This window comes from Penicillium argentinense, assembly GCF_028826775.1.
Source record: "Penicillium argentinense strain IBT 30761 chromosome Unknown utg000011l_segment0_segment0, whole genome shotgun sequence".
NCBI classification, from domain to species: Eukaryota; Fungi; Ascomycota; class Eurotiomycetes; order Eurotiales; family Aspergillaceae; genus Penicillium; species Penicillium argentinense.
Window position 1 is genome coordinate 1,552,641 of NW_026622670.1, and position 23,899 is coordinate 1,576,539.

Genomic DNA, 23,899 nt, shown 5'->3' on the forward strand with positions numbered 1-23,899 from the left:
GGAGGGTGGTTGGCCCGGGCTGGGGGTGGGTGGTTGATTAGGGGAAATTCTGAAGTCAGCGTGTAGATCGGGCAAAGGCAAAAAGGAAAGGTCCCGAGCAACGACAGCCGGGGAAGGCTGAGAAAAGGGCCCCATGCAAGACCCAAGCGAGAGAGGGTTGTATGACTGTGACGAGTCAAGGAAGGATCGCAAGAGATCGGCTGTCCAGGGAGCTTTCTGCCTGTGCTTTCCACCCACGGGCTCCACCGTCTTTCTTCCCTCCCCCCTCCATCTGGGGTTCTGGAAAGACCGAAACGAAGAGACGAAGGAGCAAAACCCACCCCGTGGCGGTGGCTCGGAAAAAGTGGACACTTACGAGTCCTCCACCACACAGAGCGAGGCCTTCTCCACCCGCCGACTTTGGGCCGTACCCAGTCTTCAGCTGCTGGGATGACAATCTCGAAAACGTGATTTGTACCCGCCAAGATGACCCAGGGTCAAGGCCTTTGATCGTCTCCAGCCCTTTGGCGAGTTTCAGGTCGTTGAACTGGTGGCGTGACGAATGTCCACCCTGCACCCTCCACCTGAAAACGAAAAGTCCTTTCGCCTGCATCAGGTGTACCAGAGTGGTTCGTGACATGGTACTGGGATTGCCTATCACCGCGCGGCGCGTGCACTCCGCGTCTGCGCGTCGAATATATCTGGGCTTCCCAATTGGGATAGATCCACGGTAGTCGTGCACTGGAAGCACGACACAGTAGTATACTCTCTACTATGGAGTCTCCATTATTATACGCAGGTCGACAGGGGTTTTTTTTTAATCTGCCCCGATCCACGTAAAGCCACGTAAAGAGAGACAAGCCTCAGACTTCGTCGCCGTGGCCTCCGCGGGCTCACGGCTCACGGCTCACGGAGTACACGGGATCGATCTACAGAGCACATCCGGATGGATCACAGGTGCAACACCCTACCGGACGTGCAGCACGAAAGTTGGAGTCGATAGTTCAATGGGCTCTCACCAAGGGGGAGCCACCGCCGAGGACAAGTCATGCACCGAGCCAGGAGGCAATGGCAAAAGGACGGTTTCGCAGGGCGCTTCAGTGTCAGTGGCAGCGCCAGTGCAGACCGGAGGTTGCATGACGAACGGGCGAATGAACGATGCCTGCGGCCGTGTCGCGTTCCGTACTCCATAGGGGGGCTTTACCTGAACTATCAAATTGGTCCGCGCGGAACTTCTCCTGAAATCTTACCCCCGAAGGCTAGACCGGACACCTGGATTAAAAATTAAAAAACAAAAACAAGGAAATGCACCCTTCTCAAAGCAAAAACCCCAACTCCAAAGCAAAAAAAGAAAAATGCAGATACGGAAGGGGAGCGCTACCGAGGCGAAAGAAAGGACTATCATCCGAGTGTCCGACCAACGCCCGAAGGACCCGGAAGGTTCAAAGCAAAAAATGAGGAGCCCCTAGAACGGACTAGGGGAGGCGTCTAAGATGAAAAAAAATTGGCGATCGCTGATATGGAGATGGATGAAAGGAAGGAAGGAATGCAGAGACCGCGGTCGGAAAACGCAGGATCCAGCCTCCGAAGGCCAAAACCACGACAAACCACCAAACGCAAAGCACCAGTGGGCAAGCACATTTCAAGTTCGTACTGGCAAGGATGGGAGACGAGAACGAGGAGACCCAATCACGGACGATCTCCGGGGGGTACGCGATTAGTCACCTGTAGGGTAACGGTGTCATGATGGCATTTTGGAAGACTTCCGTACTGCGTTCGACCTGGTGAGCGCCTGCCAGTGGGTTTAGCCTCGGGGTGGAGGGGACGGTCGGAAAGAGACCAACCATGGACAGGCAGGCCTGGCGCACACGGACCGGAGCCAGTCATGGCGCGCTTCTCACGGGACTCTCAGCCACCGAAGGCGGGTGGCTCGGATTCAACGAGCAGCAGCAGAACGAGACGAGCATTGAGTCGGGTGGAGCCTTCCATCCTGGCATTCCGCCAGAAGCTGGGATGGGATCCGGCTAGGCCGATTTGATTGGGGCGAAGAGGCCCGGGGCCGCGCGAGCCTAGTCGCCGTCGTCGCAGTGGGCTCCGAGGACCAGCAGCGGTAGTGGCAGAGTGTGCCAGTGGCAGCCTGTGGGAGTGTGGTGGCTCCCCTCTCCCAGCGGAATACGATGCAGCTGATTCAGCATTGCCCGTCCTTACATGCCGGTTACATACCTCGTACGCCGATCGGCAGCTGCGAGGCGTCCGATTCCCATCCCTGCCGCCTTCTCCCTTCATTATTACCGTCACACTAGGTAAGGTTTTGCCCCCCTGGGATCCGCTTGCTGCCCATTGCCCAAGATTCATGTCGCCTGCGTCGTTCTGCTAGTCACTTCGTCTGTGAGCAGGCAACTGGTGAGGCTGACCCGTTCTTTTTCGGTTGGCCTTGCTCGCTGCAGTCTCCACGATGTTGGTAGTCCCTCCTGCCCAGCTGGACTATCGTACGCTCTCGTAATCGTCGTACATGCCACTGCACCTACAGTATCCATAGCCCTTTCATGAGCCTCCCCGACGTTGCTTGCAAACTCCTTTATTTGATGTCGATTCATTCGGTCCAATCGATTTATTCTCTTCATTCTGACCCATATCTCTTTCGGTCTATACATAAAATGATCAGCCACCTCTCTTGCCCTAGATAGCTTTGACAGACGATGCCCCTTTAACCCTTTTTTGTAGTCGGCACGGAGGCATACATACTTGCGCATACTTAGGGTGCGACTGGGACCGTTCTCTGGGCTCTCGTCCGTATTAGGCTACCTAGGGTAACGAAGTGGTATCCCGGATACCTGGGTACCGAGCTTGCGTAATTTAAACTCGCACAGGCATTGGGCCGACGGTTGCAACACGCTAAACCCGTCTTATTATTGGATCTGATATGGGTCCTGGAACCCCCAGTAAGGTCTTGGATCTGTCCTCCGATAGTTCTGATCCTGTCCCATCCTTTCCTTTTTCCGGTTTTCATTTTCATTTTTTTTTCGGCCTTTTTTTTTTTTTTTTTTTTTTTTTTGACCACCCATTTTCCGCCCGCTTCCTTTCGTGTCTTCACCTTCCCCCCCTTTCCACCCACGCTACGCCATACTCAGTATCCCTCCGCCCTGCTCCGCCTAGGGCTGTTTCTGCGGCCGGGACCAGTGACCTCCGTAAACATTACTCTGCGACCTACCCTTTCTAGGCCCTGCATCCACTTGTGACCCCCCAACCACCCCTGGTGGCTCTGACATCAACCGGTATTTCCATTCCCTTTTTTATCGTTATTATTTTAATTAAATTATTTTTTCCCACTTCTCCCTCCCAGAGACAATCAATTCTAGATTGACCAAACCGGAACCCAAACGAGCCCAGAAAGGAGGATCAACCCTTTGGACCTGCGTCCGGGTCAAACTCTGTCCCGAATGGCCGCTCATGCTTTCTCCGGATGGGTCAACCTACCCTGGCTCCTCTCCCTTTAGTGGACTTGATCTTCTGCGGTAAAAGGATGGAGATGATGCCTTGACTTCATCCTTCATTATTCCTCATTTTTTTTATTTTATTTCCCGCTTAGCCGTGAAGGTTCCTTTGGGAAGTCGCTTTTTGATTTTCCCCATTTTTATTTGCGAATTTACTTTCGGTGCCACTCTTAGATGGGCGGTTCCCTCTAGTCTGGTTTAGTTCGCCTGTCTCTCGAATCTATGGGCCTGGCTTGGCCCTTTCCATATACATCATTCTTTGCCCCTCTGGAGTGAAGAACTTCTTAATACTTTTCGCCTTCACCAATCTAGAACGATTGTTCTCTCTTGCGTGAATCGCTCACCCCGACAAAGCGACCGCTTGCTCACGTTCCCGTTCGTTGCCGCTATACAATTGCGTCGGAGATTCGACAAAGCGGCAGATTCACTTCCGGCAACAACAACCCTCCAGAATCAACCACCTTTCGAACATCCGTCAACGAAACAACCCAGGAAGGCACTATCCGTGGAATAATGGGCCACTGAGTGTCCTCGGCCTGCATTTTCTTTGATATTCTCCAACGCTTTCCACCTCTCTACCGTTTCCCATGTGTCGGCGGGGCCTTGAATTTACATCGCACCAGTCCCTATGTCTCCCCCAACGTGGAATTCTCGATCTGCCTTGATTTCGGGCTCTATCACTCCGACAACAGACCTCACCGCCAAGGACACCTCCCACCGCAAGCCGACTTTCGAGCCCTCGGGATCCTCCTGGACTGCTCCCTTTCGGGACGGTCTTCCAACCCCGCCCAGCGACATGACCGGGTTGACTTACAATGCGGTTCCATCCATGAGCTATGGAGGGAAGACTCACGGCCTCCCTTCCCACATGTACAGCCATCCCCGTCCTAATTTCGACTCGATTTCCTCTTCGATGATGGCGGCCATGAAGCCGCACAGTCAACCCGCCCCCGTGAAGGAAGCTCCCGCCTCGGAACCGGCGCAAAAGAAGTCATCAGGGACATCTGGAGGCTCGCAACTACGGATCCCTTCGTCCATTAACAACACCAAGGGCAGTCTGGCCGAGTTTGCTGCTCAGGTAAGATATTACGGGCTTCCATGCTGAATTGCGATTCAAATGTCCTAACTGAGTACTCTTTACACAGATGACCTGTCTATTTTGGTTCGAGAAGACTTCCAAGCTACAAGCTATCGAAGACCGACGACAGCCAGTCCCGTCACTTGTCCCCGAAGCCGCCCCGGCTGCCGGATTCCAAAAATGGGTTGCTACGATTTTGTCGACTACACAGGTCAGCCAGAACGTGATTTTACTGGCCCTGCTGTTCATCTATCGCTTGAAGAAGTTCAATGCAAGCGTCAAGGGCAAGAAGGGCAGTGAATTCCGCCTCATGACGGTTGCGTTGATGCTTGGCAATAAGTGTAAGTGTCGGCTTATCGCTTTACCGCCCGCAATACGGGCTGTCTGATTCGCTGAACGAATACTGACTCATTGCAGTTCTCGACGATAACACCTACACCAATAAGACGTGGGCCGAGGTCTCGGGCATCGCGGTGCAAGAGATCCACATTATGGAGGTTGAATTCCTCAGCAACATCCGATACGACCTCTTCGCCTCCGAGGCCGAATGGGCTCGCTGGCACACTAAGCTGAGCCTGTTTGGCGAATTTTTCAACAGGGCTTCGCAGCTGCCTCTCGAGACCGACGCCCCCGTGTTGCGTCTCTCGCCGCCGCGTCTCCAGCCCCAGTCGCCCTCCTCCAAGTTGCCCTCTCCTCCAGGTGATGTGCTTCGACCGAACTCGCAGCCAAACTGGTACATGCCAGTCCCTGGACTGCCCTACCCTACCCCATCGTCTCTCGACCAGACTCCTCAGAATTCTCGCAAGCGCAGCCGGGATGAGGACAATGAGCTGCATCCTACGAAACGGGTTGCTCGGACGACTACCCTTCCGGCTCCTGCCTTGACAGTGCCGACGACGATGGTTGGTATGCCGACTTTGCCGCCCATGACTCCTACCTCTGCCCCCGTCGGTCATGCATCGATGGCTGGCTCCGTTTCACGTCTTCCACCTCCTAACCTACCGTCTTCCTCCAACCCGATGTCTCAACATCTTCCCCTTACCGCCATGTCGCAACTTCCTGCTCTGATGCCTCCTGTATACAATCGGACTCAGAACTGGGCTCAGCAATTGCCGCCTGCTGGCGTCTCGTCTGTACCATCGGGAATGTACAACGGGCCTTCGCTTCCTGAGCTAGGACGTCACCCCCAGGGCCCCTACGGTGTATCGGCTGGTACAGTCTCGCCTGCTGTCTCTGCCTACTCGGTCCACACCCCACAAAACCACCTCTCTCCGTCCTACTTTCTCGAGAACCGAAACTCCCCCTACCGCCCGGTGCGCTCCGTCAACACCTTGCTGATCCCGCCCCCGACCTCGTCTCTCCAGCCGCAACGCAGTGTTCCATTCGACCACATGCACTATCAACCGCTGGGGAAGACATCGGCCGATCGCAAGACGGGATTGCTGCCCTATATTCAACACGATGCATGGAGCCAGGGGCCCTTCCAACCCTACTTCCCGCCCTCGCAGCCTTACACCGGCTAATTTCCTTGCATCTGTTTCTGACGACTTAACCGCGCTACGACGAACTCTTATGAAAGTCCTTGTCCTTCACTGTATATCTTTTTATCTTGATCATTTTTATTTTCCTGGCTTCATGTACAGAACCATCAGCATTTTGTCCGGCGTTTTACCAGACTAGAAGGGTTTATGGCTCACCTCCACACTCGGGTGGCAGGATGGCTTTTACGGCATTTTTAAATCTTTGGCTTATTTTTTTTAACTCGTGGGCAACTGGGACATCGCCGCAGTCGCATTCGCATAACAGGCGTTTATTTTTTTGCAGACATTAGGCCTCGCAAAGATGAAGATTTTAGATTTTTACCACATACTATACTATCTGCTCCATTGTAAAACTTCCTTTCAGGGATTACAGAAAAAAAAAATTCTTGCATTTCCATTGACAACAGCATTAAAAAAGCACCTTGATCGAACCAGGAGTAATGCCGTTCTGTGCATAAGTAGGCCATGCGCACTTGTCGCTGCCGGCCCGACATTTCTCCGCCGCATCAAAGATCTCGAGCGGCCGGACGGGGTCGGCCAACAACTTCGCCAGCCCATCGACACCATGACTCCACGACTGATGGGGCTGCCTATGCAGCTTCAACAATTCATCGCCAAGCCATTTACCCAGGCTTCATCACTGGCTTTCCTCACGCCCCAATTCCAGCAAAGCCCGCGGCGCGCATATTCTCTCGTCCCTCTCCGACAATCCCTCCGCCTACAACAAGCGCATCCGACGAGGTCGTGGTCCGGCTTCCGGCAAGGGTAAGACCTCCGGTCGTGGTCACAAGGGTCAGAAGCAGCATGGAAAGGTCCCGGCTGGCTTCAATGGTGGTCAAACACCCGATATTGTTGTTCACGGTGAACGCGGAGCCCCGAATGTGTACGTCTTTCTGGCCCTCTACGCATGTCCTCGAATTTTCAGTTGCTCGATGAGAGAGACATCACACTATTTTATACAAAAGTATCTCTAACACCAACCAGATTCGCCAAGGAAATGGCCCCCGTGAATCTATCCCGCATCCAAGAATGGATCGACCAAGGCCGCATCGATCCCGCGCGGCCCATCACAATCCGCGAACTGACACACTCGCGCTGCATCCACCAAGCAAAAGAAGGCGTCAAGCTCCTGGGCGGCACCGACTCCGCTCTGAAGCAACCCATCCACCTCGTCGTCTCGCGTGCCTCCGCCTCCGCCATCGAGGCCATCGAGGCCACCGGCGGCTCCGTGACAACCCGCTACTACACCCGCAAGGCGATCGAAAACATCCTGCGCATGGAGTCGCATCCGTTCGTGTCCATGGCCTGGTCCGCTGAGAGCGGCTCCAAGGACCTGCTCAAGGCGGACAACTTGACCGAGGACGTCTCCGAGTCGGCGATAATGAAGGCTGTCGGCTTCCGTTACCGTCTCCCGGACCCGACTCGTCGTCGCGATATCGAGTATTACCGCGATCCTGCCCACCGTGGTTACCTCAGTCACCTTCTTAAGCCTATGGAGGGTCCTTCGTTGTTCTTCCGTTCGCCTGAGGAGCGTAAGTCGACTGCTGGTGTCAAGAAGGAGAAGGTTCTGCCGGAGAACAGACTTTGGTAGCCTTGTTCTCTGTGATTTGGAACTTGGGTTGAGAGCATCTAGAAATGTTTCCTATTGTCTTCGGTTTTGAGCATTATATATGTATAAATAGCTTTTTGGATATGCGATTGTCATACAACTTTGTTATCAGTGATTATTTACTTGATGAAGGCAATGATTTCAAAGCTCAGATTTAGCGTTCTGGTAGTTCCAAGCTTCTGGCATGCCTGGAATACCAATGGCCGCTAACCGGTTAAAAGCAGAGCAACTGGACTCTGAAATGATACAAGACCTGTAGTACTGCAATCTGTACTTGGCCATCATATGTATTCAAAATTCTCCACCTTCATATTTGTGAAAATAGTTTGAGGCCAATCGTTACTGCCGACCACGGCCTAAGAAACAACTAAGCAGGGGCAAAATATTAGATATACTACTCTGATTATGAGGTTTCCATGAGAATGCAAGTGGATTTCTGAACGTAATCAACTTGAAAACTATTTCTGAACGGATGTTTCTATACCTAGGTAGGATATCACAATCCAAACAACCATTTATAGTCCGTGACCTGTTTTTTCAGTCAACCCCAGGCGAAACAATGCAGACTACACGGGGTTGCCCAATGACAACGGTGTGGAGACAAGAAGGCTCTCGTCCTGACCCCTTCATAGATCCGCCTAATTTGGTACCTACCAACCAAAGAAAGGGCTGCGTTGGAGAGATTATAATAGTAGTGTCGAAATTTCGACAGCGTGTATTTTATTTCTGAACTCAGATGGATCAGAGGAGATCAGATGAATCAGATAAGCCGTCCCTGGATCTTTTCTTGGAAACATGGGCGGTCGGCCGTGTTTAGTGCGTATGATCTTCAGGAGAAAATCCAACGCGCATGGAAGGGATCTACCAGCCACGTTGGCATTGGGGGTGTCGATTTAATTCGTCGATCGGTATATGTACATTCATGTGCGAATACAAATAGAAACGTCTGTGTACAGTAAGCCGGAGTCAACTCATGCAGTCGTGAGGTGGAATGGCAAAAGAAAAGAAGTAGTTGAAGAGCTTCCGTAATTGGTATTCATCTCATTCCCTGTAGTCATTATTTACTTAGTCAATGCCACTGGGATAGATCAGCCCGAGTTGGCCGCGATGTTGCGGAGCTTGATTGTCCCATGATGTTGGGTCCGGCTACAGATGGAATCGCGCGACTACCACAGGTTCCATCTAGTGCCTTGCAGTAGGTACCTGTTCGGAACGAAATGCTCCGTCGAGCTCGATTCTGATCAACGGTCAACACTGGCACGCGATACATAGAATGACTTCTTAAGTGCAGACGGAGATGCAATGATCATCGTGAAAAAAAGGAGTCATTACGCATTAGAATCATTACACAAAGGGGTGCTCACGAATCGGGCTGACTGTGATGTGTGACACCTTTTCGACAACCCCTTTTCTACCCACCTAGGTAAATAGGGAGTATTTCCATACATAGGTACAATGGAATCCTATGTAGAGACATTCGGCCGCGACTTGCCCGTTCCAACCGACGATGAAGATTGAGCTATGGATTAGCCAGTCGGTGAACCATTCTAGAAACCGCCCAGAGCCTCTCCATCCTCCACCCTCCAATGGCGAATCTTCCGCGCTACGTCTACGTCATCAGGTGACAGCTAGCCGAAGCTGGGGCTCGAGGGGCTGATGACTGCTAGGGGCTGCTGGGGCTTCAGTACTCCTAGACTCGCGCCGAGTCTCGCCGATAGCCTCGAGCAGCTCGGGTAGGGGCTTGAGGGGGGTGAAATTGGGGCCGTGGGTGGAAGTGGACCAGGGATGGCTTCCCCAGATTCTGCCGTCCCTCAGGTATAGGGCTGGGCTACGCCCCAAAGTCCAAGCCCATGCGAGGAGAGCTATCGAGCCCACGATATATCTCGGAGCCGCACGTCGGATGATTTCGGGGCGAATGGGGGGAAGGGGTCTTTCAGGAAAGGAGAAGATGCCAATGGTGTCACAGACGGAGTATATAGGGGGTCACATGCAGAGTACCCTAAGGGAGACATGCCTGCCTCCATGAGGAGTATTAGGAGAATTATACTGACAGAAATAAATTGGAGACAGAATCAGCCACGCTTATCTCCTCAGCGGTTAATTTCTCCTCACCGGGAGCTCCCCTCACGTCTCCAATTTTTTTCCCTTCTCGTTTTTCGCGGCCATTTTGCCGCAGAAAAAAAAAATTAAAACTGGGTCCCGAATGCCGTAGCTCCCCGCTGATCCCGCTCGACTCGAGACGGAGTACAGAGCAATGGTCACTCAAAGCGCGGTTACGGACAATTGCACCCTGCGACGAGTCCAATTGATGTAGCGCCGTGCATTAAGCATTTTTCTGTGAATCTAGCGTAATTGTAGCACCGCATGTGCGAGAGCAGCTCCGCTGGGCCGGGGAGGTACCTCCGCACGCCATACAAAAAGGCGCGGGCGCAGATGTACCGCGCCCCCTTGGGACCCGGCGGGCACACCGATTCGCCCGAAACAGCAACGCAATCGCCTTATCAAAGATTTTTGGTTTTCGACTTGTGACTCTGCTCTGCTCTGCTTTCTCCTCCTCATCCCCATCTCCATCCCCATCTGACTTGGGCTCCTCCGTCATGGCTGGCACACCAGCGATGCGCTCGATGGCGTCTCGGTCGATCATGCAGCTGTCCTCGCTGTCGCGCCGGTCGATCTCGACCTCGGCCTCCCAGGCTCTCCGCGCGAAGCCAATCCGCGCCAACAGCGTCCAGTCCGTCTCGCGCGTGGCTCGTCGCGGCTACGCCGACGCCGCGCCCTCGCCCTCGCCCGCTCCCAAGCCCAAGAAGCGTTTCCGGGCCCTGCGCTGGTCCTGGCGTCTGACCTGGCTCACCGGTCTGGGTCTGACCGGCGCCCTCGCCTACAGTATCTACTCTCTGCGTCACCCCGAGGAGCAGATCGAGCCCGACCCTGAGAAGAAGACCCTGGTCATTCTCGGTATGATACAGTCGCGCCCAAGAGCTTCCCAAGCTCAATTGCTAATCCCTTCGCTCCCGTAGGAACCGGTTGGGGCTCCGTCTCCCTGCTCAAGAAACTCGATACCGAAAACTACAACGTCATTGTCGTCTCGCCCCGTAACTACTTCCTGTTCACTCCCCTGCTGCCATCATGTACCACCGGTCTGATCGAGCACCGCTCGATCATGGAGCCCATTCGCAACATTCTCCGTCAGAAGAAGGCCACAGTCAAGTTCTTTGAAGCCGAGGCGACCAAGATCGACTACGAGAAGCGCGTCGTGTACATCAGTGATGACTCCGAGATCAAGGGTGACATCTCGCACACCGAGGTCCCCTTCGATATGCTGGTTATCGGTGTTGGTGCCGAGAACGCTACTTTTGGTAGGCAACCTCCTCTCTATCCGAATTCAACCGGGAAACTAACGGATCATGCTCAGGTATCCCCGGTGTTCGCGAGAACTCGTGCTTCCTGAAGGAGGTTAACGATGCTCAGAACATTCGTAAGCGTGTTATGGACTGTGTCGAAACTGCCATGTTCAAGGATCAGACTCCCGACGAGGTTAAGCGCCTGCTGCACATGGTTGTGGTCGGTGGTGGCCCCACTGGTGTCGAGTTCGCTGGTGAGCTGCAGGACTTCTTCAACGATGACTTGAAGAAGTGGATTCCCGAGATTCAGGACAACTTCCACGTCACTCTCGTCGAGGCTCTGCCCAACGTTCTGCCCATGTTTTCGAAGCAACTGATTGACTACACCGAATCGACCTTCAAGGAGGAGGAGATCACCATCCGCACCAAGACCATGGTCAAGAATGTCACCGACAAGTACATCGAGGCTGAGGTGACCAATCCCGACGGAACCAAGGCTATTGAGACTATCCCCTACGGTCTACTCGTCTGGGCCACCGGTAACGCTGTTCGCCCCGTGATCCGTGACCTGATGGATCAGATCCCCGCCCAGAAGAACTCCCGCCGCGGTCTTGCTGTCAACGAATACCTCGTCGTGAACGGTGCCGAGAACATCTGGGCCGTTGGCGACTGCGCCATCACCAACTATGCTCCCACTGCCCAGGTTGCCGGCCAGGAGGGTGCCTTCCTGGCCCGCCTGTTCAACACCATGGCCAAGACCGACGCCATCGAGAAGGAGCTCCAGCACCTGTCCAACACCCAGTCCCAGGCTAAGTCCAACGACGAGCGCAACGAGATCCTCGACGAGATCCGCGAACGCCAGAAGCAGCTGCGCCGCACCAAGCAGATCGGACCCTTCCAGTACTCCCACCAGGGTAGTCTGGCCTACATTGGCAAGGAGCGTGCTGTTGCCGATATTTCCTGGCTGTCTGGTAACATTGCCAGCGGTGGTACCCTGACCTACCTCTTCTGGCGCAGTGCCTACCTGAGCATGTGTTTCAGCAGTAAGTTCCCTTTGCTTCGAAGAGTGTTCTTTGCAATACCCTAACCTCGTTAACAGCCCGCAACCGTGTTCTGGTCGCCGTCGACTGGATCAAGGCCCGCCTGTTTGGCCGTGATGTCTCTCGCGAGTAAACACTGTGCATGCAAGCCATGTCAAACCCCTCCCCCGTCTGTAACATACAGCCGACCACCTTATCTTCTACCTCTCTTCAAACCGGACAGAATCCTCCCCCGTGTCCATTTCACCGACACATTTTGAAACGCCACGCCCCATGCCACTTTGTTAAACACTTGGTTATTTTATTTTCTTTTTGTTCCTGTGATAGACATATCCACTACCCGTTTCTCGATTTTGATGACCTGCCATTGGTACCCTTAGTTGATTTCGGCCTGTGCCATTCATCTCTCCCGTGTATACTTTCCCTCGTCGCATTGGTGCGAACCGAGGTCGTTTTGTTCCGACAGGCCCGCTTGTGCTGGGACCGGAGAGGAAAAAGCATTAATTCGCACTCCCTTTTCATTTATCAGTTTCAGCTTCTTTTTTCTTGGGTTGTACGCTATGGAATAGATAGACTGGGTCTGGGATCGTGGTCTAAAGCTTGTACCAAGCCAATGATTTTGTTTAATGGTAATCTTCAATTGTCATTTAGTAGAGGCTGTGTGATGTGCCATTTTAGTTTGATGCAGACCATCTGGGAAATGACCGCCGGCCAAAACCGAAGGCCACTAATTATTGACAAGTTCATACTGAGATATTTCACATTCTTGAATGCTCATCCAGCATCTAACATCCAGTTTTCCAGCCACCTTATGACAACAGATGGCGCAGCACAACACGTGCATAGTATACATTGAAGCCCCGTCCCCATTACGAGGAAACTTGGTGTTAAGAGGAGATCGAACCATAGCCTCAACTCTGTTCATAGAGAAAAATCATTTCTGCGCCTCAGAGAACGGAGTTTTTCTACTTGAACTAACTTTTGAATGGGCCTTTGCTGTACCTGTGACTGAAATCTCGAAACCCCCCACCTCCTGCTTCAGAAGATCTCTCTTCTCAACAAGAACTCTATAGAGCTCACTCAAGCCACAATCCCAGCCCCACAGCCACGTCGAGCTCATTCTCTGAGGAAAGGAGCCCAACCCTATAACTACTTAGGGCTGAATTTCAAAGCTGACGTGAGAGGCCGCTCTCTTCTTGCTTGAGAAAAGAGATATTTAACGCCCAGATGATAGGTCTCTTCATGACTGCGCACTTTGAGAGAAGGTTCGATCGTGTTCCCTGGCTGGATAGCTGGGCTGCGGTCAGTTCTCTATATTAAAATTGCCATAGTAACGGCATGTCCGTAGTACCACATGGTAAGCCCAAGATCTATTACCGTCTTGTTAGTGGAATCTCAGAGAAATGAAATATTTTGTAAGAATAAATGAAGTGCCTAGTTGCAGAAAAATCAAAGGATGTAAAGAGGTTAGAGAACCTCTATTAGGAAAGTCAATGAACTTCAGAAAACCACTCGAGAGTGCTAGAATACATTTGAGTGTACTACCAGTAGTAAGTACCAATATCTTGGCGGTGAAGGCAGCGGTGAGCAATCTTATGGCGGGGACTAGTTAAATATACATTTCTAGGCTTCTGCCGTAAGCAGGTGAGTGAATACGAGGGGCCGCTGCAATGCGAGATGACAATCTCCATCACCTTACACCTCGAGCGTTAGCTACATTAACGGCCTATCTGCACACTGAAAAAGATATACACCTGTAAATATATTTTCAACAAGCAAGATGATGCGCAAAAAAGAATCATATATCAACATCACGCCTATCCCGTCTTGCGTGCCCCGCCAGTTGGCCCTGGACATCTTACACAGCCACGGCGAGATAATTACACTCAACCCGCTTGTGCTATCATATCGACCGATAAAGGCGCCCAGAGACGCTGCCGCAGATGAATATTATTCCACGTGGTATGAGATCACCGAGCGAGTGCAGTACGTGCCCGGCCTCGGCAAGCTGGGATCAGGCAAGATCAGCTTCAAGGGGTGTTTCCATAACACCTCATGGGGTCTACAGACACACACCTTCGTGCCCATGGGAATCGATATCCGGAGCAAATGGCGCATCGGAGGGAATCAGCCTAACGAGCCTCGTCTGCCTAAGGAGTTCCGCGTCGACGGGGAACCGGAAAACGGACTTTATTTACGAGAGGATATTCAGATCGAATGCAACCTGACGCTCGTGTCCTATGTGAAGAGCCAGATGAAAGCAGCCTCAAAAGTACTGGTGGATCGTCTGATTAAGAAAGCCGAGCTTCTTGATGCAGGAGTCTTACAGGCTTTCATGGAGGATGGGAAACTGAAGACCGTCAACCCTGCCAACCCTTCCAGCTCGCATCTGTTACAGTCATCTCTACAGTCACCACGGCTAGAGACAGATCGGATGTCAACATCATCAAACCAATCTATGACTGAGCAACCACGATGGATCGAACACCCACGGTGGGGATCATTGTCTAAGCGACGAACAGGGAGCTACGTTTCGACACCCTCGCAGCACGAAACAGAACAGAAAGGAGATGTGGCTGCGGAGTTACCCGGAAGCTACTTCCATCCAACATCGAGTTCTAATTCACAACAAGTATATGAATTACCAGGTATGAAGAGTGATCAGTCTGAAGGTTTGAAGTTCCAGATGGCTCACATTCGGTCTCAGACGCATCAGTTAACGTCCGCTCTCGCTCTGCTCGGATCGATGGCGAATATCAGCCTTATTCACCGCCAAAACGAGAGGGCTCAAAAGAGCCCGCTGATCTTCGAAATAAAACTTATGAGATGGAAAGTGCCTAAGCTGCCGACTCAGATGATAATTCATCTCGGCCAGCATGTGCGCTATCTCAGCACGAATATTTCTCTGTTGTTTCACAGCCTCAGCAATTTTCTTTTTCTTCTTTGGGATTGTATTTTTGCCTGGAGAATGGCGTTCCTGCAGTTTGATATCACTTATGAATGAGGTGCAATACCAAGGACATGACTTCACCCGGGAATATACGACACAGAAAGTCAATACGGGACATGGACCCAGATCCTTCAACTTCGAGAAACATATTGAACTCGATAATTTATCTGAGAAGATTGGTTTCGACTCCGGGTGTATGTACAAAAGGCAACTTATCTAAAGGCATGGACATTCCAGGTAGAGCGGAGAAAAGAAACCTAGGATATTATCCAAAACCAGAAAAGAGGGGGAATATTGAGACGACAGAAAGGTATCAAAGATTACAAGTAGGGCGTTGAACGAGGTACCAGACAAGGGATGTGTGCAAGGGGTAGGGGTTAGGTCGAACAGATCATCCTTAGAAGATATTCCAGCGGCTGCGAGTCTCCTTTGCAACTTGCGCACGGTCGGAGTTTCGGTGAATGCTGCGGCCATCCAGCTGTCTAATACCCTCGATCTTCTGCAGTGCCAGCTCGAGCAACTCTTTCTTGCGAATAATGTCCAAGTGACGACGTACTCGAGGATCCTCACGGGCGAAGCGCTCGATCTCGGCGTCTGAGAGGTGTCGGCCGAGGCGCATATCCAACTCACGCGGGAAGTTGTAGTAGAATTCAGAGAGCAGCTCGACGTTGAGGAACAGCACAGCTGTCGAGGTGAGCTTGTCTGCGACGACGTCGAGGAAGACTTCGGGGCAGTAATATTTGTTCTTTTGCGTGGCGCACTGCTTGGATCGAACAGCCATCATTCTCATCCTGATGAGATCGGCTCGGTCACGGAGAAAGACACCTTCGCGTCCTACAAAGCGAATTAGTTTAGTATTCAGAACAAATTTTGAAATCAAAGCATGTGACTTACCTCTCTCAAGCAGGGCCGAACTGAAGCCGCCGGCGCCACCAGAACCGTCGCCCTCCAATACTACGTCACCCTTCCGCACCTTGTCGATGAATGCCATCACATCCTTGAGCTTTCGTTTCCCAACGAGATCTTCTGTGTGCTTGATGGCGGACTCGCATGCCTTAAGCTCTCCCTTGAGAACTTTGCTAACGTTTTCTCTTCCCTTGGACCACTCGGAGTCTTCAACCTCGATTTCGAACTTATAAGGCTTGATGCAGTTCTCTACCTGGTCACTAGTACTGAAAAATCGCTCATTCAGGATACTATTGCAGGCATCGGTGATCTGCTTGTGTGCTCCCGGGTGAGAAGCGAAAGTGGAAGATGCCAGGAGCGACTCCACATGGTTTTGAAGGGCGTTGGCAACCACGGTGGTGGCGAGTCGGCCGATTCCAAGCTTTGTCAAGGAAGAGCTGGACGCATCTAGTTTGCGGTGCCAGAATAGTGACTCAGGGTCAGCCTTAGGCAGGTCCTTCAAAGGGTCGATTTCTGCCAATGGGGGATCCAGGTCATCTACTGGTTTGTTCCAATAACGCTGGGCTAGAATATCCATGACGCGCTGGTCGAGCTCGGCCTTAAGCATCTCCCGGACCTGCGGTCGACCGAAGCCTTCGGCAAATGCTTTGAAAGAATGCTTGAAGCTGTCGAGACTCTCGGCTAAGTAGGACTCCGCACTCAAAGGCCGATCGTTGTATTGCACCTTGAACTCGTAGGTTGCCTCTTCCAGTTCCTGGCTGATGGCATCCCTGGTGCCTGACAAGCTCGATGCCATGGTCTGCTCAAGGACATGCATCAATTTCTTGCGCAGCGTAGATACACCCACGGAGGTTTCCGAATGAGCACCAAACTCAGCCGGATGGGCCGAAAAGTAAGCGTTCTCATTCTTGAGAATGGCACTTGTGATATTTCCAGAGCCTCGGGAAAACAGGGCTGTCGTCTGGGGAACTCGGCTAACAACACCAACGTAGCCCAGTCGAAGAGGATACTTCTTGTCGGATAGAACGTCATGGCCTCGCTCAGGGGCGACAAGGTCCATTTTAGTGATGACACCAATTGTGCGCTCTCCTCGGGGGTCCACACGACGACTGGATCTCAGAGCGGTCGAGTTTGCAAGATCGACATCGGCCGCCGAGATAGCCAAAATGATGTTTGGTGCTTGAATGTACTTGTCACAGAGGTCTGCGATCTTCTGCTTCAACTCTGGAGGCTGATCGTGTCCCGCGACCTGGATATAACCAGGTAGGTCGATCATAGACAGATCCGGAACGTTGGGCGAATGAATTGTCAGCTGGATGGGATCATCCGAAACACAGTCCTTCTCCGGAACAGCGAGATTGAGATCCGTCAGGGTGCGCTGAATGGAGGAGAAATCGGTAATTTTGCCGAGTCCCAGAGCTGGGAATTCACCGTATTCCGCCTGCGCATTCGGTGTGTTGACCAGCGTGAGCTCGATCGGTCGCCGGGTGACCATGTTGGAACCCTTGGGCAGGAACTCGTGGCCCACAATAGCTTCCAGGACTGAGCTCTTGCCGGAAGATTGTGATCCAATGACGACGATAGAGGGGAGTGTGAGAGTGCCTGATTGACCGACGGACTGAAGGATGTTCCGGATCTCAATCATTTTGCGAGTCAACAACATCATCTGATCATCCTCGGCGACCTCTTTCTCGCCCCGGGAATCGTCCTCATTCGACTGATCATAGCCAAAAGCTGCACCGGTGACAGCAGCTCCTCCCACCACTGCTCGACCCTCTTGTGGTTCTTTGCCTCCACCTGAGCCTCCGGACTGAGATTCTTCGTCGAGTCGGAGGATCTTCTGTAGCCAATCGGGGACTGCGACTTCCTCAGTCGTCTTGTTCCATCCGCGTTGTGTTTGTTCGGCCACATCCTGAAGACCCTGGAATAAGCTCGATGCTGTGTTGCTTGCTGTCTCTCCGGCGTTTCTGAACAGATCGATTGCATAATTTCCAGCCTCTAGAGAACGATCGTTAGGAAGCGTATCTCTCAAAAAAAAGAAATGAAACATGGATCGAGTCACGTACGGGTTGCTTGATATTGGAAGTAAGCCAAGCCTGCGACCGTAGCTCCTCCAAACATCGCTGGAATCCGGAAAAGCTTGAGGGCAAGCTTCGGTAGAATTCGTCCAAACGAGAAGGCTCGGACGGCTGGCACATTGTGGATAGCACTCGCGCCTATCGGCCATGCGCGTCCCCTCAAAGCGGCGCCACCGTTGGCGCGCAGTAGGCCTCCTGTCCTCGAGCCTGCGTTATGAAAGCTGCGGGCCACACCGTTCCGCACCAGCGGGGCGAGTCGATGGGAGAGGATTCTCCCGCTCATGGCTGTTGTTGCTTCTCATGCAAGACGAAGAAGAGTAAAGTGGAAGATGCTCGGCACTGACATCAACGTGACCCGCGCAAGTGGCCGCTTCGCCCGCCGTAGCCCGCAGTCACGTGGATCACAATGACGTGCTGTGCAAGGGAAGTGAGTGCGTCTTGGTCTAAGGGGGTTTTTTTTCGCTTCTTGAATAATTCTCGAGTTATCATTTCGACTGTTCTCGATTTCGGTGCTTTGGTGGTTTGAAATTGCCAAGTTGTGGTTGGCTTGACTGGGTATCTGCGTCCTTGCCGATAGTCGGTGACGCTTCATCTTCAACGCCCAACATCGGATTGTCAGCTCAAACAATTTGGGACACTTGGGCTTCAGCGACCGCTCGAGCTACACTGAACTTGCGCTCAGGATACACCTCATAGATATCTGACCATTTGATTGCCTTCATATAGTCCAGCGAGCCTAATCAACGGCCAATATGTGCCGATTTCTGGTGAGTCAAGCCCAAGTGCATTGGTGATCAACGACTAACAGACACATCTTCAGATCTACAAGGGGCTTAACGAGATTCGCCTCAGCAAACTTGTCACGGAACCAAGTCATTCTATTCTTACTCAGTCATATGACTCTAGGTTACGATTGGTATGTCCCCGCCATTTCAGCTTTCTATGGCCTAAAGTGCCAGCAGAAAAAGGAAATCACCTAGCTGACTTCTAACTCTAGGATAATCGGCGGCCTGTCAATGGCGATGGATTTGGTGTAGGATTCTACACTGACCCTAAACTTGGTCCCGAGCCCTGCATCTTCACATCAACGCTTCCAGCTTGGAACTGCGAGAACCTAGAACGCCTAGCTTCCAAGACCTGCTCCAACCTGATCTTCGCACATGTGCGTGCCACCACTGAGGGTGCTTTGGCCGACAACAACTGCCACCCATTCCAGCACCAGACTCTCATGTGGATGCACAACGGTGGTATCGGTGGATTCCAGTACATCAAGCGACCCTTGGCCGACTCATTGGCCGACAAGTGGTACTTGGGCGTTAAGGGCGGCACCGACAGCGAGTGGTCTTTTGCGCTGTTCCTTGATCTTCTTGAGAAAGAAGGCGTGGATCCAAGCTCGGATCCAGGACCGGAGGGTTTTGGCCAGGCCGTTTTGCGACGCGTCATGATGAAAACAATTGCAAAGATCAATGAGCTTGTGAAAGAGGTTCCTCAGAAGCACAACGTATCCAATTTGGAGACCAGGAGTCTTCTCAATTTTGCTGTGACGGACGGCCATACTGTGGTTTGCACGCGGTATATTAGCAGCAAGACCGACGAGCCTGCTAGTTTATACTTCTCGTCTGGGACGAAGTGGAAAGAGGGCAAGACGAAGGGTCATTTTAAAATGGAGCGCCATGACAAGGGGGCTGATATTGTGTTGGTGGCAAGCGAACCTATCACTTTCGAACGACGTGAGATCCCCTTGTCAATTTCTCGACTCTCATTGAAACTTGTGAAATTGAATACTTACGTTTTTGCAGACAACTGGGTTTCGGTGCCAGCCAATTCGGTGGTCACCATTCACAAGCAGACCGTTATGCTGCACCCCATTCTAGACGAGTTCTATAGCGAAGACCTTAATCACGACAGATCGTCCTGTTACGCCAGCTCCAAGGGTCTGGTCAGTACTGCACCAGCCACGACGGTCCCACCGCCAGATACCGAAACCTACGGACCCAGTGCCGTCGGCGGCAGCAACGGGGTTGTACTGGATGTGCCCCGGTCAGGCCACGTCTCAGCTTGCGCGGTAACACACTGATCAAAGGCTTTATTGAAGGGATATAATTTGAGCATGAAAAGCATAAGCGTCTTGTTGATGTTTGTCAAGGTTTCGGATGGCAGTACCTATGCAGTCGAATGATACCTAACGCTGTGAGCGGAGTCGTCGGAGTTTTGGTTGAAATAGTCAATATGAATCAAGAACGCAAAGTAATGTGAATTCTAACAAGAACGAAATAAAAATTGACCTAATAGAGGTAGACAGCATTTGAGACAGCGGCCTTCAACTTGCTGAGATATCAGTAGATGTCAAGGGAGATAGAGAGAAACCATAAAATATGAAAAGGCAGTGCTCTCAGACATAGCTATTCGTCATCTGCGCCCAGCGTCAGACCCGAAGGAAATCAGCGGGTGTCATGAGAAAGTGTAGTAGTCATCCTGCATAAGAAGAATGGGTCTCGGGAGGCATATGGCTGTCTGCGTGGGACGCATACTAATAAATACCCTGAAAAATTCCAGTTTGAAACTCACAACTCGCTAGTAAAGTATGAGATTGGCATGTGTCACTGTTTATCTTCACTTGTTACCCATCTTCAGTAGTTAAAAGAAGGGTGAAATAATGAAGAACGAAAATGACCTGCTCTCAGATAGGGAAATTTTCTGTCATAAGCTCTCGGTATCACACCAGGAGGGACCTCGACGAGTGCCGGTAGGAAAGAGAAACATATCTTGTCATCTTGATCAGGGAGGAAGGATCAGAGAAGGGCCACATGGAGGCTTGCTCGGGATACATAACTTGAAGCAATCTAGTCCGAGATAGTCCAGTCCACATGAAGCCCAGACATTTGATATATGCAAAAATTTGTCCGCACTTGTTAGCCATCGGTAGATAAAAGTAGAGTGGAACAAAGCAAGAAAAAGAGGCCATGCTCTCAGAAAATTTTTGGCGTCATCGGTCCTAGCGTCAGACCCGAGGGCCTTCAGCGAGTACCTTCAGAAACTTACCTAAAAATCATCATTCCTTTGCAGGGAAAAAGAAACCCAAAGAAACCATATGGCTGTCTGTCAGGGATTCTTACCTTGAGGCGATATAGCTGAGACAGCCCAGTCCATATGAAACTCACGACCCATGATTCGGGCATAGGAATCATGTGCGTTGCTGTCCACCCACATTTATTAGCCATCGGGTAGATAAATATGGAGGAGAATAGCGAAAGATAAAATGGTAATGCTCTCAGACAAGTTTTGGCGTCATAGGCTTCCAGCATCAAACCCAGGGGTAATCAGCGAATGCTATAAGAATGAAAGAGACATGTATTCTTTTTTCATCTTGAGCAGGGGGAGGAAGGGGAGGGAAGAAGGAATTCAGAGATGCCATGTGGCTGTTTGTCGGGGATTCTTACCCCGAGGAAATATTTTTCAAGACAATCCGGTCGATTTTAAAGCCCAAAGCTCACAATCCAAGTATAAAGCCTGCCCTCACTCGTTAGTTAGTTTCAGTAGATCGGAACAGAGGAAAGCAACAGAATGTAGAAAATAAGATGCTCTCAGATTGATCGAGGTGCTGTCATAGGAAGCGTCAGGCCCGACGGTCTTCAGCGAGTGCCATTTAAGATTATCCATGTTGAAATTACAATTGAGCAGGGGGGAAAGGGAACGAGGGAACTCATTTGACTGTCAGTTGATGGTACGTTCCTTGAGGCAGCTGGGTCGCTCTTAAAGCCCTTGCCTCACAGGCTGCGTGAATACCTAGCATGTGTATGTGTTGCTGCTCGAATTCGAGTCCGGCGACTGCCGACGGTAAAAGTTCCAGAATGGAAGAAGGAGGGAGAGAAGAGGGAGGGAGAGAAGATAGAGAAATAGAGGAAGAGAGCGAGGTGGAAGAGAGCGAGGTGGAAGAGAGCGAGGGAAGTGGGAGGGGGAGAGAGAAGACAGCGAGGGAGAGATGGAGAAAGAGAGGGTGAGGGACAGGTAGAAGAGAATGAAAGAGAGTGAGTGAGTGTTTGCTGTTGAAGGATGCAAAGCACACCTCCCGGGTAGAGTAGAACCCAGAATGTTAATGCGTTGCTGCTTGAGTTCGCATTCGACAGCCGCCGGAAGCTAAGGTCGAAGAACAGACGGAGAAGGATGAGGAATCAGGAGAGAAGAAGGATGCAAAAAAAAAGGAGAGAATGGTGTGGTTCTTGGATGGGGGGTGCTGCCTGGCGCCGTACTGCCTTCACTCACTACAACCCGTTCATTCACTTCGTCGCCTGCCGTACTACGCCCGACTCTTACCTGAAATCAGTTCGAGCGAATATTGCATGAGTACTGCCGCAGTACCGCTCTCCCGTAACGAACACTTGTGAACCATTACATACGTCCAAGAACGAATACTAAGGTACTCTCATACGGACACTGTTGCTATCAGGCATAACAAAAGTGCCTTGGATGCTGGTATTTTATAATTTACACTTACGCTACCCACGTTCTCAGGAAATGAACTCTGATCTTTCTAACGAGAATTGAAATTAAACATAAAAATGTCTGGTATCTTAATACTATACGAAAATAACACATAGCCTACCCAAATCAGCTATCGTCGCCTGATATATTAGCATGCTTAAAGTACTTCATGCCGACCCATGCCACAACCACCCAGACCCAGGACATGACAGCAGTGAGAATAATCAATGCAGGATAATATCCAACAATTGGCAAAGTGGGATCATCCTCCAGCTCGGGCGGCGCATACGGCGTCTCGCCAACATCCCATGCCCAACTCCAAACCTCGAAGCAGCTCCCCATTCCCACGACAAATACCAGCCATGTCACAATGAGAATAATCCAGCCCCACCACTCCGTTTCCGAGTAGTCCCACGATATGTCCGAGTTGCTCTTCATCTCAACTGAGTGAGTTGCCAAAGGCGACGACTTGCGATGCACAGGCCGGTAAGCTGCATCCGTTGAAAGAGGGTAACCATATGACTCGGAGCCCGAGGATTGAGTAGGTATGTGTAGTGCCGATGTCGAAGCATTCTTGTTGGTGCCACCAGGGCCAACCGAGGAACTGTTTGCGCTCATGCGGGGGAAAGACATGAGTTCCTCATCGTCTGTGCCCGTCTCTTCACCAAGCATATTGTTGTGTGCCGGCAATCCCTGCCGACGGCGCGCAACAGAGGAGCGAATGATCTTCTGCGCCGTATTTGTGCTGAACCAACTAGGCTGCGCTGGTGCGCCATCGTCATCGAAGCTACCACTCGCCGCATTGAAATCGTCCGTAGGCGACGTTTGCTCCCGTAACGAGCGCGGAACATCGTCCGTATGGTGTCGAACGGACTCCCCTCGAATAACCTCTGCAGACCTCGCCGCCGCCCGCTTATCCCTCGATTCGAGTCGCGTCCCGAGAAGCGCCGTCTTGCGCAAGGAGCCCCTCCGTCGTCGTGTCCGTCGCTGCTGCTGTATAACGGCCGACATGGCCTTGCCAGAAGCCGTCCTCTCGGCGGTTATCGAGGAGGACGCGATGTCCTCGCTGTCGCCGTCTTGTTCCATGCTTTGTGTTCCAGATTCCGATTGTGTCGCTTGGCTCATGCGGAGAAAGGAAAGTCGCGAGAGGAGTGAGCCCGAGAGGCTTCGCTTGTGTCCGCTGTTTGCGCTTCCTGACCGCGCGCGATTGGGTGGTCCGTCGACCGCTGCGAACTCCGCCTTGCTGCTTTCGCCATCGTCCATTGGCGCAGATAGAAGAGTGAGCTGGGGCATCAGCTCTCCGGCATTCAGTCGCCCAGCATTGGTAAGTGCAGATCGGGTGGAAGTCGACTGCCCTGGCGCTGTGGTTTATTCTGATATGTCGGATTGACGAAGTGGGTA

At 51.8% G+C, this 23,899-nt stretch overlaps 9 protein-coding genes across 9 annotated transcripts; 6 read left to right on the forward strand and 3 right to left on the reverse strand.

The window, feature by feature from the left end:
• Positions 1-175: 175 nt before the first annotated feature.
• N7532_011594 (uncharacterized protein) lies at positions 176-619 on the reverse strand (the record flags this gene model as incomplete). Its single annotated transcript, XM_056624085.1, has 1 exon — positions 176-619. The coding sequence occupies one exon, from the start codon at positions 617-619 to the stop codon at positions 176-178; it is 444 nt and encodes a 147-aa protein (XP_056469073.1).
• Positions 620-1,824: 1,205 nt separating this feature from the next.
• N7532_011595 (uncharacterized protein) lies at positions 1,825-2,007 on the forward strand (the record flags this gene model as incomplete). The annotated part of the gene is made up of 1 exon (XM_056624086.1): positions 1,825-2,007. The coding sequence occupies one exon, from the start codon at positions 1,825-1,827 to the stop codon at positions 2,005-2,007; it is 183 nt and encodes a 60-aa protein (XP_056469074.1).
• Positions 2,008-4,101: 2,094 nt separating this feature from the next.
• Positions 4,102-6,074, forward strand: N7532_011596 (uncharacterized protein; the record flags this gene model as incomplete). The annotated part of the gene is made up of 3 exons (XM_056624087.1): positions 4,102-4,551; positions 4,619-4,892; positions 4,969-6,074. 3 exons carry the CDS (start codon positions 4,102-4,104, stop codon positions 6,072-6,074), a joined length of 1,830 nt encoding a protein of 609 aa, XP_056469075.1.
• Positions 6,075-6,657: 583 nt separating this feature from the next.
• Positions 6,658-7,683, forward strand: N7532_011597 (mitochondrial 54S ribosomal protein uL15m; the record flags this gene model as incomplete). The annotated part of the gene is made up of 3 exons (XM_056624088.1): positions 6,658-6,786; positions 6,821-6,975; positions 7,077-7,683. The coding sequence occupies 3 exons, from the start codon at positions 6,658-6,660 to the stop codon at positions 7,681-7,683; spliced, it is 891 nt and encodes a 296-aa protein (XP_056469076.1).
• Positions 7,684-10,298: 2,615 nt separating this feature from the next.
• Positions 10,299-12,215, forward strand: N7532_011598 (uncharacterized protein; the record flags this gene model as incomplete). Its single annotated transcript, XM_056624089.1, has 4 exons — positions 10,299-10,656; positions 10,719-11,057; positions 11,114-12,085; positions 12,142-12,215. 4 exons carry the CDS (start codon positions 10,299-10,301, stop codon positions 12,213-12,215), a joined length of 1,743 nt encoding a protein of 580 aa, XP_056469077.1.
• Positions 12,216-13,862: 1,647 nt separating this feature from the next.
• Positions 13,863-14,923, forward strand: N7532_011599 (uncharacterized protein; the record flags this gene model as incomplete). Its single annotated transcript, XM_056624090.1, has 2 exons — positions 13,863-14,730; positions 14,799-14,923. 2 exons carry the CDS (start codon positions 13,863-13,865, stop codon positions 14,921-14,923), a joined length of 993 nt encoding a protein of 330 aa, XP_056469078.1.
• A 506-nt stretch (positions 14,924-15,429) lies between these two features.
• On the reverse strand, positions 15,430-18,299 carry N7532_011600 (dynamin-related GTPase MGM1; the record flags this gene model as incomplete). The annotated part of the gene is made up of 3 exons (XM_056624091.1): positions 15,430-15,866; positions 15,927-17,936; positions 18,005-18,299. 3 exons carry the CDS (start codon positions 18,297-18,299, stop codon positions 15,430-15,432), a joined length of 2,742 nt encoding a protein of 913 aa, XP_056469079.1.
• A 469-nt stretch (positions 18,300-18,768) lies between these two features.
• Positions 18,769-20,093, forward strand: N7532_011601 (glutamine amidotransferase subunit DUG3; the record flags this gene model as incomplete). Its single annotated transcript, XM_056624092.1, has 3 exons — positions 18,769-18,783; positions 18,837-18,932; positions 19,014-20,093. 3 exons carry the CDS (start codon positions 18,769-18,771, stop codon positions 20,091-20,093), a joined length of 1,191 nt encoding a protein of 396 aa, XP_056469080.1.
• Positions 20,094-22,624: 2,531 nt separating this feature from the next.
• Positions 22,625-23,761, reverse strand: N7532_011602 (PIG-Y family protein; the record flags this gene model as incomplete). Its single annotated transcript, XM_056624093.1, has 1 exon — positions 22,625-23,761. One exon carries the CDS (start codon positions 23,759-23,761, stop codon positions 22,625-22,627), a length of 1,137 nt encoding a protein of 378 aa, XP_056469081.1.
• Between the last annotated feature and the right edge of the window lie 138 nt (positions 23,762-23,899).